The following is a 13,603-nucleotide window of genomic DNA, read 5'->3' as shown; positions in this document are numbered from 1 at the left end:
CAACGGTGATATACACACTGATACATTTGTATTTACAACAGAGGAACCATATCATCCGATCATAATTACAACAATAGTCATATTGATTTTTTTGTCTCCATATGTGTTTGTGTGTGTATTTTTACATGGATGAATAGAAACAATCCTGTAAAATGCTTTAATATTTTCCCCAATATGAAGATGACTATAAAAGAATTTTCATTTTCCCACGTAGAATGAATAATGTGAGAGTCGTCATAACTTTTTTTTTTTTTTCCTTTTTTTCGTCTTTTCTCCATTTAGCTAGTTTTTTTTTTTTTTTTTTTTTTTTTTTGCATTATTAATTTTCAATTTTTGTTCTATTCACACAAAGCCGTTCTGTTTGTTGTTATCCATCGAGTAATCCAAATTGAAACGCAGAAAATTTTCGATACAATTTGGCAAAACGAAGGGGCACTACGCGCACTGAATAAAAATACACGAATCGAATTGTAGAAAGAATGGAAAAGCAATCGAAGATAGAAAGTGGAAAATCGAATAAGTCTGAAAAGCAGAAGAACTATGTGGATGAGCTGAAAATGGTGTCTACAATTTTTCAGAACAAAAATTTAGATACCTTTGCATCTAATTCCACAATTGACGAAAATAAAATTATGAATGCCAATGAGTTATGTAACCTTTATTTAGATAAGAATATTGATAAGGGAAGTAACAAGCTCATGATAGATGCTCATATGATAGATGCACATCTGGCAGAGGGGAATACACAATCAAAAGACATGTGCCTTCCAGGTATCGTGAAGAATAATTCTATGATTGATTTTTTGAATACACCTATCATTAATGAGAATGAGATTGCAGATGGAGGTGACAATGGAGATGGCAAGATCTATGACTCGGGAAGGATCCACAGCTGCATGAACATGAATCATCAGATTAATGTAACGATCCCTAATGAGAATCCATCGATCGTGGAGAATGATCCCAATATGAACAATTCACATGGGAAGGAGGTGGATAAGACAAATATTCCCGGCTCTGTGTCTGCCTCTATTCATGTTAATGATTTGCATTTTGTACATAAGAAGAATCCAATAATTGAGCACTGTGTGACAGATCATAAATGGGATCAGAATAATATATTGTTTTATAAAAATAACCCCAATTGTGATAATCTTATTGGAGAAGAAAATGCTTGCAATATTATTAACTGTTCATGTAATGGTGAACAAGAAAGTATCTATAAAAATGTAAATATCATGAACAAATGCAATAATGAAAATGAATTGAATGATAATTCAGATATAAATAATACATGCAATGAAAAGATTATTAAATTATATGTAGAAAAAATGTTTAACAATAATGAATATAATAAGAATGAAAAGGCATCAAATTTGGAAGATAATAAATGTGATATTGTTAATTATTTTAAAGAAGATCATCATCTTTTAAAGGATTCTACATTATCTATTCATCCCTCTGACAGTAACTCTCTTAATGATGATTTAAAAGGCATAAGAAATGATGAAATAAGAGAAAGAGAACATGAAGTTACGTCTTCCCTATACAATGATGAAATATTTAAGAAAAGTACTAATCATAATCCTATTGTCTATGATGGTAATAATTCTAATGAAGAAAAAAAAAATGAAGCATTTATTAAAAGTAATGAAAATTGCATAAATAATTTTAACTATAATGTAGAAAACCATTCAGAATGTAGAAACATCACTCTAAATGAAAAATCCAATCATTTACCTTTAGAAATATTGAGTGCAAACAAATGTGAAGAAGATAAGAACCCTGATCATATATTCAAGAATATAGCAATGAAAATTCATCATTATTTAAAAAATTATAGTACAAAGATGATGTTTGAAAATATGGAAAGTACAAACAACATAACTTCAGAACATATTACGAATGGGATCATAAATGAAGGAAGGAATAATTTATGTGTACATTCGAATGCTCATATTGATAACAATCCCGTTAATATTGGATACACTTTGTCTAATTTTTATACGGATGATCAAACAAATATGCACAGAAGCGTAAAAATATCCGTTCCACTATTTCTTGTTTACATTGCTCATGCTCATTCAATGGAAAATGCAGATGATGGCAGTGCTACCTCTGCTTCTGCTACTACTACTACAGGAGCAGCCATCGCCTCTATTACAAATAATAAGAATAAAATTCATTTGAGAAAGCTGAAAAAAGACATATTAAATGAGATAATTTTTGGGTTCACATACTCAGATGCAACAAAATATGTCGAACAGCTATTGTGTAATATTAAAAAGTGCTACATAGAAATATTAGACTATTTAAAAGAATACAATCCAGAATGGGTATGTAACAAGAACGGGGACGACTATTTTTATCATTTCAGAAAAATAATGGCTATTAATAGTTCTTACATAGATGTGAACACAATTGTCTATCATGCAAATGCTTTTAAAAGGATGAAGAAAAAATTTGTAGAAGATTTCTCCTCTGTCAAAGGACGAATTCATAAAAATGGTTCTGACAGATACATCAAAGGGATAGTTTCTTCTAAAAGAAATAGGATTATTCCCAATTCTAATGCAAATATGACATTGTATAGAAAGAAAAAAAAGGCACCTAATTCGAATTTTTACCAATCTGTAGACCATTGCGGGTTCTCTGAATCTATGCATCTATCTAAGAACTGTGTTAGTCGATCCTTGAAGAGAAAACACAACATAAGTGTAGATAAAAATGTAGCTAGCTACAAACATAAACAAATGAAAACTGAAACGACTGAAACGATCAGCACCGATGGAAATTACATAAATCAGGAAGCACAAAACAATGATAATTCATTTCAAAACAGTGAGTCATATATGAATAATTCTGAATATCCCATGAACATGTTGACTGTCAATGCATCTGACGACATGTTTTGCAAGGAGAACATAATAGATGTAGATGACAAAATTTATTATGCACCCACGGACATGCGAACCAGCATCGAAACTGTTATTAATGATAACGTGAAGGTTGATAAATGCAAAAATGATTTCAAGTTTTACAGCGTGGATGAGGAACTCCCAGAGCAGTTAGAAGCACAACAGTTGGAAGAAGCACAACAATTGGAAGTGGCACAAGGCAGAGATGTCGAACAAGATGAACATAATATTGACAGTGACAGTAAGGAAAAATTGGACGTGAGGGAAATCTGTTCAAAAGATTACACACTTGTAGAAACCATCACAAGTGAGAAAAGTAACTCACCAAAAGACACGCACACGAGTGATCAGTTGTGCTCGAACACTTCTACTGGTGATACAAAAATTATTGAAATTTTTGAAAAAAAAGAGGAATTGGCCAATGATCTACAAGAGTCAGAGAAAAATGCACGAACATTCATGGCGAATAGCATAGAAAATGGAAATATTGTAGATCAAGAACATTCATATGATAATGTAAGCAATAACGAAACACAGAAGAAGAGAATATATTCCATTATCCCCAGTAATGCAAATTATCAAGTACATAATAAAGAAAAGGAACAAGGAGAAGATCATATATCTAGTGCAGAGGAAAGTCATAAGAATCCAAAAAACAGTAATTTCAATTACGACAAAATTTTTACTGTAGAATCCATGGGAATGAACAAAAAGGTAAATAAGGATATTTCAAAAGACAATGAAATGTGCAGTGTTGATACATCTGTTTATAATGATATTAACCTTTTCAAAGAGAAGAGCAATATTTTCTCAAATAGTAAGTTAAAATCCAATGATAGAAAGACAAATACATCTGACAAATTCTGTTCCGGAGGAACAGATAATTTTGCTTCTAAAATTGGACATTCTTCAAGCACTGTAGTAATGGAAAATGATAATGAAACTTCAGGAGTGATTAATGTGGAAAATCAGGTGAATGGGGTAGATAGTGTGTATCAAGTTAACAGCTGTGATAACCAACATGACGATGATTTTCTGTCTGTAGATGTTGAAAATGATATATGTTTAGAAAATAAGAAAATAAATAAAGCTGATAAGGGAGCTATGAAGCCAAATGTTAAGAATGAAGAAAGTTCTGTGAAGACAGCGATTAATTGTCCTGTATTGCATCCAAATATAAACAAAAAAAATAAAAAGATAAATAAAATAGAAACTTATTATTTAAATAAAATTATGAACATATTGTTTTGTAATGATATTTTTAATTATGCTGTTATTTTTATACCCATTTTGAAAAATCTAGGAATAATTTCCTCTATCAGTACATGCACTTTGAATAGTATTATTTTGAAGCTAAAAAATTTTATGTTAATCGATATTGATAATTGCAAGATGCACAGCACATTCTTTCTTAGACATCCCATGCACATGAATATGACGAATCCCTGTGTTTACAAATATTTATCACAAAATCCATATGTTGTCAATGCAGATCATAATGAAAATATAAATATTCATGGTACACATCTTAGGAATGCCAAATTTAATGATATGTCAGATAAGCCTTTTCGTTACCTTTTCGATATGATAAGTAAGGGGAATAATAAAAATCCACAATTTCATAAAAACTGCTTACGACAGTGTGTACAAGAAAATTGGAGAAAAAAAAGAAATCTTAACGGGCCTGATAACATTTCTAGCAACATGTATGCGAATATACCCAAGCCCAATCTCCTGGGTGAAGATAAAGATTCATTAATAAAAAACACTTGTCTTAATAGAGAAGAAAATTTATGTAAAAATCAACTAATGCAATGTATCAGAGAAGTGTTAATTCATTATGGGACTCACATCAACAAAAGCTTTGAATTGAATTCTAATGAAAATGCTACCCCTTTGGTAGAAGTATCATACGATGCAAATAACCAGCAAAATGTAAACGGAGAAGAAATTAATGATAGAGGCAAGGGTAGTGGTAGAAGTCTGGAAGGGGTTGTAGACAATAGCTTGATAGATGTAAACGAGACATCTGAAAAGAACATGCAAAATTGCCAACAGAATGGAAATAATAACTCGAGAAGCCAGATTCCATTAGGGGATGAGGTCCCTTTGGGTGAGGAAATTCCATTGGGTGAGGAAATCCCTTTGAATGATAATACTACGAGGGTTACAGTACATTTGAAGAAACAGAATGGAGAGAAAAATTCCGAGAATGATACATGTGCTGATATGATTGACAATGTGCAAGACCGTGTGCAGAATGATCAAAGTGGAAACACAAGTGGAGGAAACAACCAAAATGAAGGTATTGCGAATACAAATGTAAATGGAAATATTTTGAATAAAGAAATTTTTTTAAAATTGTTAAAATGGTACTTAATGAATAATTCATCAAGTGTTGAAGAGTTGGATAATTGTAAACATCATACAAATTGTCATTTATGTCAATTCGATAATGAAAGGCACATTGGAGGAAGTAGATTTAATAATATCTACACAAATCACGATAATGTTCTAAATGAATATTTTGATAAAGATACCATGGATAAACTGTATATGAACAGATGTTACAGTAATGTAGAATCAGGCCTACATAATGATGTGATTGTTTCCTCCAGTTGTGGCATTTCATCAAGTGATAATGTCAAAGCATTGCATAGTACCATTACTCACTGTGATTATCATGGGAGAAGAAAATACTGTGGTAATATTCAATCCAATCAGAACCATATGTGCATAAATTGTAATAACAATCACGACAGTGCACAGGCTTTTAGTTCAGTACTTGCATCGCAGAAGGTTAACAATGTCTTTGGTTGGCAAGCTGGAGACAATAGTAATTATGCAAATGAAAATAGAAATTGTGGTTTAAACGCCTTGAGGGAATGGAATCATCTGTATCGTAAACACAGCTGTGACGTTGCAAATCACGTGCAGATATGTACCGATAGAAAATTAAGCAACTGCACAGATGAAAGTCATTCCAAGTGCGAATTCTTAGACAGGAATCAGGATGTAAAATATTTCAACGATGTAATAAGAGCAGATATAACAGCGTGCACGAGACCGATTGGATTAACCTCAGAGAATAATAATGCTTCTAGAGATGAAATCAGTGCTTGTCAAGCTTCCTCTATTAATGATCTTTCCATGTGTGAAAATTCCCCCAGTGAGATTTGCATGGATAAGCTAAGATTTCCAAATTTTATAAATGAAGAAAATTTGAAAAATAAAATAATTAATGATGCAAATGCATGTGATAATAACAACAAAGGAATTATCTCATGTGGAACAGATTTAAAGAAAAATATAATGAATATAACTAGAAATAGAAGCATAATTTCGGATGAAGTTCCAAACGATAAGGTATTATCTGATCAGAAAATTATGAGGGATACGAATGGTGCACATTCGTTTAATCACTCTATGTGCTACAAGACTAATGAGATGCATGGAAAAGATAAAATTTTTAACACCCTCGGTACTGCTGGTGTTAATGAGAGTACCCATTGCATATTTTGCAGAATGAAGTATTTCATGGAAAATAAAATTTACATGAGGTTCTTTAGCAATCATTTGATGAAGGATTTAAGCGATGATGATGTTGAAAAGGTTTATAGGGAGGAACAGCAGCAACTGCAGCAACAGCAATTGCAGGAGGAACAACCGAAGAACATTGCGCAGGCACCTTATGAGGAAAACCTGTTAAGGGTAAATAATGACACATATTTAGATACGAATTTTTCATATGATCATCCTCCTCTTGATGTAGATGCGAAGGATTCCTGTAGATGCACCATTTTTCGAAACACAAAAGATGGAATTAATCAAATGGGGTTCAATTCCCTCCCATGCATGCACTACAACAAGAGTAACAGCAATTGTAACAGTAATTATAATACCAATTATAATATCAATTGTAACACCAGTTGTAACACCAATTGTAACATCAGTTGTAACACCAGTTGTAATGCCAATTTGTTGAAATTATACTACATCTATGAACTGCTGGAAAAATCGAAAAACGGGTCCGTGGTAGAGGACAAAATTCTCAATGATATGCAATATGGATTAAGAAAATATTTCTCAAAATTCGAAAATTTATTTGGAAAATCTAAAATTGGACACCATCTGGGCTGTGAAAATATTATGAATGAAAAAGATTGCGAAGGAGGAGAAATATTGGATAATAACAAATATGTAAGTGATAGTTATAGAAATGTTGGCAATGATTTGTATTTATTGAATAACCACTCTGCAAATTCCAAGCGAGACAGTGTGTGCTTCATGCCACGTGTTGAGGAAGAAAGTGCATTACTCTCTTGTTATGAAAGAGAAAATGGTGGAAATTTCGGAATTAGTAACATACCTATCGATAGGAATTCTTTGGAGGTATCCAACGAAATAGATACCGAAATAAACGGAAGAATTGGAATTAACTTCCCCAATGATGGTGCCGATTCTGAAGTGTGTAGGGAAAACCTAAGATACCAAAAGAACCTGTTTTTGAATGGTGAAGGGGAACAACACAGGAGAGGAGACAACATAACATTGAACGATAACAGTAATAAGATTGGAATAATAAAAGAAGATAAAAAAAAGAATTACTTGTCCTCGTTATTTAACTCCATAGTGTACAAATATGGTTTTTATCCAGGAGATGATTCGTATCACAATGATGCAGAAAGTAGTGGAGGAGGTAGTGGTAACATTCAATTTCGTATGAATAGTTATACAAATAGATGCACGGGTTCTAGAAGAAGTAGCAACCTTTGTGATTATCTCACGAATTTTACATATTCTAATTTAAATGAAAATTGTAGTGATAATGTTAGTCATATAGATGAATTGGGAAAATTTCTTTTAGTTCGAGCTGAACCAAGTAACAGTAGACATAGCAGTGCTAGACGTGCAAGTGTCAGATGTTCCTATAATCAAAATAATCAAAATTGTCAAAATAATCAAAATTGTCAAAATAATCAAAATTATCAAAATTATCAAAATAATCAAAATTATCAAAAGAAAGAAAGTGGAAGTGTGGTTGGTATTAGTCGTGTTGGTAGACCATTTGGAACTGGTAGATGTACAGGAAAAGGTAGCAGCGGTAGTAATAGTAACAATCATAATTTCAATCATTTCCATAAAAATGTAGAAGCATCAATGGATCGTACAAAATTGAAACATTGTAACGCATATATGGAAGAATCATCCGTAGATCTAGATTTACGTGGAAGGAACAATACAGATGATACAATTTTACATGGTTATTTAACAAAGAAGTGTAGGGACGAGATGAATGATCATGTGGATAAGAGTCTTTTTAGAGAACATGAAAGAAAAAGAGGATTCTTAAAAAATATAAATGATTCTGAAAATATGATCAGTGAAGAAATACAAGCAAGTCGCCTCATAAATCTGTCTGGAGGTGAAAAGGAAATTGAATTCATGAAAAATATGTATACAGATCGTAATGTCGAAGATGGGCTCGACGAGTATGATGAGGATAATGACTATGAGCTTCTGAACCATAATCATAATATGAATGGCATTAACAAAGGGCTTCGTGTTGGATGTGAATTAAGGGATGGACAAGAAGACACTAATAAGAAAAAAAAAATGCATCTGAAGAATGTTTACCTCAGTGGCAGGGGAGGAGGAGGAGAAGGGGCTGCATCTGGCATTATCAAAGCTAGCAAAAATAAAGACATGAAGAATGGAATCAGTGAACATAGTGATAACATGAGCAATCTTGTTGACTCTAACAAGATGAAAATGAAAGATGAAAGAGGTAAGAATGTGAATTTTTTTCTAAATAATTTCACTGTGGAATATGGACGAGGAAGAAGAAATAAAGTTATGAACCAAAATTATTCTAAAAATTATCAATTAGAAACGAGATGTTATGGAAGAAGAGAATCATCTATTGCTAGTACATCTGGTTGTGGGACAGGAATAAATATAAGCAACAATAACAGTGAAGCAAAATCTACTAATGGGAAATCTCCCCTTTTGACAGATCGAAATGGAAAAATGAGTGATGTATGTTACATGAATAATAGTAGGACTAGCAATAATAAAGATAGGGCAAAGTTGAATAATAATGAAAGTATTGCACTCAATACTGGCAGAGGTAATAATCACAATGGAAAAGGAGCTGGCACTAGGAGAGTTAACAACAAAATTCGAAGTAATACAGTTGTGGATAGTAATGAAAATTATGAGTACAAAATGTCTGCGTCCGAATTGAAACCACAAAGAGGTGTCTACTTTGACCGATCTCAGAAAGCTTGGATTGGAAGTTGGTATGAAGAAGGAAAGCAAATAAAGAGGAGGTTCAAAATTAAGTACTATGGTTGGGATGAGGCTAGAAATCTAGCTACAAAGGCTAGGTTTGCGTTTGAAAATAGAACTAAGCATATGAAAGGCGCAACAAAGAAGGGAGCAACTGGATCAAGTGGAGCAGCTATGGCTACAAATGGAAATGCAAACAGTGCAACATCAAACGGTGCAACGTCAAACGGTATTGGTTCCAAAAATGCGAATACCAAAAAAAATGCAGGTTCGAATGCAGATATGACTAGCCAAACATACACACAGGGGAAAAACAGAGGAAACGTGCATAATTCTAATAATATAACAGAAAAAGAAGATAATGCAAATCACTTGAATAATGGTGATTTTGAATGTGGTAGTTATGTGAATGGAACAAACAGACGAATAATATCTAGAAGGGGAGGAGGTGCTAGTAGTGGATCCATCTTGCGAATCACAAATGATGATCAAGGTGCAGATTTGAATAATGTTGCACCTACTACAAAACGAGATGCACAAAGAGGGGTGATGGTGGTGGAGAGTAGCAATAATGGCAATAAGGGGTCGTGTAAGATGGGTGGCATAAATGATCATGCTGGAGAAGATGATGAGGAAGAGGATGGAGAAGATGAAGAAAGAGTTGAGGATGAAGAAGAGAATGACGTTAAAGTAGTACATGGTGATGTCTTACAAGTTGATGAACGAAGAAAAAAAAAAATAAATAATACAAGTACAAAAGGAAATACAAATACGAACACAAATACAAATATAAATACAAATGCCAATACTAGTAATAAGAATAATAATCATGGAATTGGCAGCACCCAAGGTGGTAGCAGTAGTACTACTAGCAGTAGTAATGCCATTCATTTGATGGGTGGAAAAAGAACAGAAAAGGGTTCTTCCTACTCAGATGGGGCAAAATACAATGATGCAATAGAAGGTTTAAATAAGTATGATCGAGGAGAAAAAGAAAAATATGCACATAATCATGTGGAGTATGAGGAGGAGGAGGAGGAGGAATATTCATATGAAAGGAGACGAAATAGAGGACACACAAAATATGACATAACTAAGAGTGGTGCAGAGCTTAAAGGAAATTATGTATGCAAGAATGAAATGAAGCATGATAATTCTTACCTTGGAAAGTATAAAAATGATTATAAACCTGTGAATATTGATATCTATAATGAATGGAATGAGTTCCATGGAGAAGGAAGGGATTACAACATGCTTCCTATGGCTAATACTGTAGGAAGGAACAATATAAACGGAACCAGAATCAGACATAGGAACATGAATCCAAGAAACACAGTGAGACGCTATGGTAGTAATGATGAAGATGATGATGATGATGATGATGGTAATGGTGATGGCAATGGTGATGGCAATGGTGATGGCAATGGTGATGGCAATGGTGATGGCAATGATGATGGCAATGGTGATGGCAATGATGATGATAATGATGATGGTTATTATGCAAGTGGTATTATAGATAATAAACTTCGTGCAGGTCACTCAAGGAGAGTAGATGGATCAAAAAAGAAAAATGAAAATGACAATGATGTGTACGGAACATGTGTAAACAATGGGAAGAGAAAAATTAATAATAATAATAACATCAATCGAAGTGGAAATGCTCATGGGGGCCAACACCAGCAGAGAGAAGAAGTAGATGATGATCAAGAGGAAGAGGAAGAAGTGGACGAAATGGAAGAAGTAGAAGAAATGGAAACCAATGATGATGACGCTGATGATGAAGTGAATTACAAGTATTGTAATGAACTAAGAAATACATGCAGAAAAGATAGAACGAGAGATAATAACACAGGAAATTCAGAAAACAAGAACAAAAATGCTTCTGTTAAATATACAAATTCTAAGTCTATGGAGAATGTTATTACGTATGCAAAATCGAATAATAAAAAATCCTTGGAAAATACACTAATAGACAATTCTGTAATTTTGCCTCAAGGTGTTTTTTATCAGGATTCTAAAAAAGCATTCTGTGCCAATTGGTATTCCAATGGAAAACAAGAAAAGAGATATTTTTCCATTAACAAATTTGGAGAAGAAAGAGCAAGAAATCTAGCTATTGCAGCAAGGAAGAAGTTTGAAAATGTATATAAAAAGAATAACAATAATAATAGTAATGTGAATAAGAAAGATACACATCATCATGGATGTAATATTATTATGAAAACAGAATCATCTAATGATTTTGCCTCTCATGACACATATGCTTCTAGCGTTATGCATAAGACCAACAAAGGTAATACTACTACTATGCATGGGGTGAAATCTGGATTCACTCATACAGGGAAGGCTTGTGCACTCGTCAACAACCATGCTGGGAAGTACAGTTTAAATAATTCAGCCAAGGGTACTTTAAATCACGAGAATGCAAATGATAATATTAAAAAGAGACGTATGAACAACGGAACTAGTACTAAGGAATTAGTAGGAGCCGTGAGAAGATCCTCACCATCTGAGATGTCCAATAGTGATGATTCTCCTTTTGCACAAAGTGGTTACGTGAATAACAAAAATTACAACATACACAATGGCAATAATATCTACGACGAAGATCCATATAGAGAAGGTTTGTGTATGGAAGATAATGCAAACCTGGCATGCACAAGCACGGCAGGGATCGACCAAGCTGGAATGAACCCAGAGGGGATGCAGAAAAGCGTGGTTTCAGAAAACAGCGCGAGCGAAAACACTCGGATGAATATTGTAGATCCTAAGACTCAGCACTATGTGAATAACAACGGACCAAGAGAAATGAGTAAACTTGTTAGTAATACTGTTGGGAGTAACAGCACCACAGATATGATGAATAATAATACCATGGTAGATTATGTAAGTACTAACACAAGAACTGGGGAAGGAGACTTAGAAGGTGATTGCCTCCAACATCATACAGAATTGAGTGTTCCATCAAATTGTATTTCCAGAGGAAGTATGATGAGAGTAGTTAATTTAAATGACAAGGAAGATTTAGAATATAATAAAAGTGAGGAAAATAATGGAACTAGTATAGAACATCCTATACACAACAGCAATAGTGCCAGAGGGAGAAGTAATAACAATAATAATAATAATAATATCATTATTAAGAAAAGCGACACATGTATTCAATCCAATACAGATGAACAGAATTTCGAGAACATATTAAAAAACATGGAAAAGGAAGAAGAAAATGATATGCACCTTTATTTATCTTCAAATGATAAAGTAAATAAAGGATTAACAAATGAAGAAAAAAATACATTCACTCCTCCCATTTTTGATCCTACATCAAAAGAATTTTCCAATACAGATTATTATAGTAATAAACAAGGTACAAAAAATATATACAATAAAAATGTCAAAAAAGAAATTGATGATATAAGTGGTATGTATACAAAATTAGACAAAATCAATTCTACTACCCCTGCTGGAGTATATATGATTAGAATAAATGGTGTTGTACAAGCTTGGAGGGCTGAATGGAGAAGTCCAAGTGGCTGTAAGAGAACCAAGAATTTTGGTATCAATACTTATGGAAGTAGTTTAAGTAAAAAACTTGCTATAGAAATGAGAGCTAAAATGACCGGAGAATGTTTAGTTTCTGATGACGGCACTGTCTTTGATTACACCAATGAGAATCTCACTAAAGATAATTAAATGGGAAATGGAAATAGGGAGGGGGCACAACCCCAAATAAAAAATAAAAATATGTTTGGCACGCATTTTAATACACAGGTTTTTTTTTTTTTTTTTTTTTAAAGCAAGAGTTCAAATCTATCTTTCCCCTGTCTCACACCTCCAATATAGCAAATCCATTTAACTCTCTTCACCCATTGCATCAATAAAACTGCTAACTCTTTTTTTTTTTTTTTCCACTAATTTGTCATTATAAATTTTTCCCTACCCCAATGTATCGCTTAAACATATATATATATATATATATATATTATATTTATGTCTTTTTAACTTTTTATACGTACACGTGATTACAATTTCATCCAAAGTTGGTGAAAACATATCGCTTTGGTGTCTCAAGGAAAATCTTTCCTTTTATATCACTCCTTTGCAATATTTACCAGAACGGGGTGAAAACGGAAAAATGAAAGCGCCAAAAAAAAAAAAAAAAAAAAAAAAGGCCACAAAAAATATATACGAAAGAAACAGAAAGTTACACAAGTAATGTGAAAACTGATGAAGATTGGTGAGCAGGTGGAGGGTCGTAATGTTCTACCTTTCCCTTGTTCCGTTTTTGCGGTTATGGTGTTAATGTGTGGTTTGTCATGTGTCTTAGAACTTTTTTTTTTTTTTTTTTTTTTTTCTGAAACTGATTCTGGAAAAAAAAAATGCATCCAGATTAG

The 13,603-nt window shown here is 33.0% G+C and overlaps 1 protein-coding gene across 1 annotated transcript; it reads left to right on the top strand.

Annotated features, from left to right (window-relative positions):
• Positions 1-479: 479 nt before the first annotated feature.
• On the top strand, positions 480-12,902 carry PGO_113390 (transcription factor with AP2 domain(s); the record flags this gene model as incomplete). The annotated part of the gene is made up of 1 exon (XM_028688673.1): positions 480-12,902. The coding sequence occupies one exon, from the start codon at positions 480-482 to the stop codon at positions 12,900-12,902; it is 12,423 nt and encodes a 4,140-aa protein (XP_028544474.1).
• Positions 12,903-13,603: the final 701 nt, after the last annotated feature.

The sequence above is a fragment of the Plasmodium gonderi genome (assembly GCF_002157705.1).
Source record: "Plasmodium gonderi DNA, contig: Chr11, whole genome shotgun sequence".
In the NCBI taxonomy this organism is placed as follows: Eukaryota; Apicomplexa; class Aconoidasida; order Haemosporida; family Plasmodiidae; genus Plasmodium; species Plasmodium gonderi.
The sequence above is the reverse complement of the archived record's forward strand: the minus strand, read 5'-3'. Positions and strand labels throughout refer to the sequence as shown.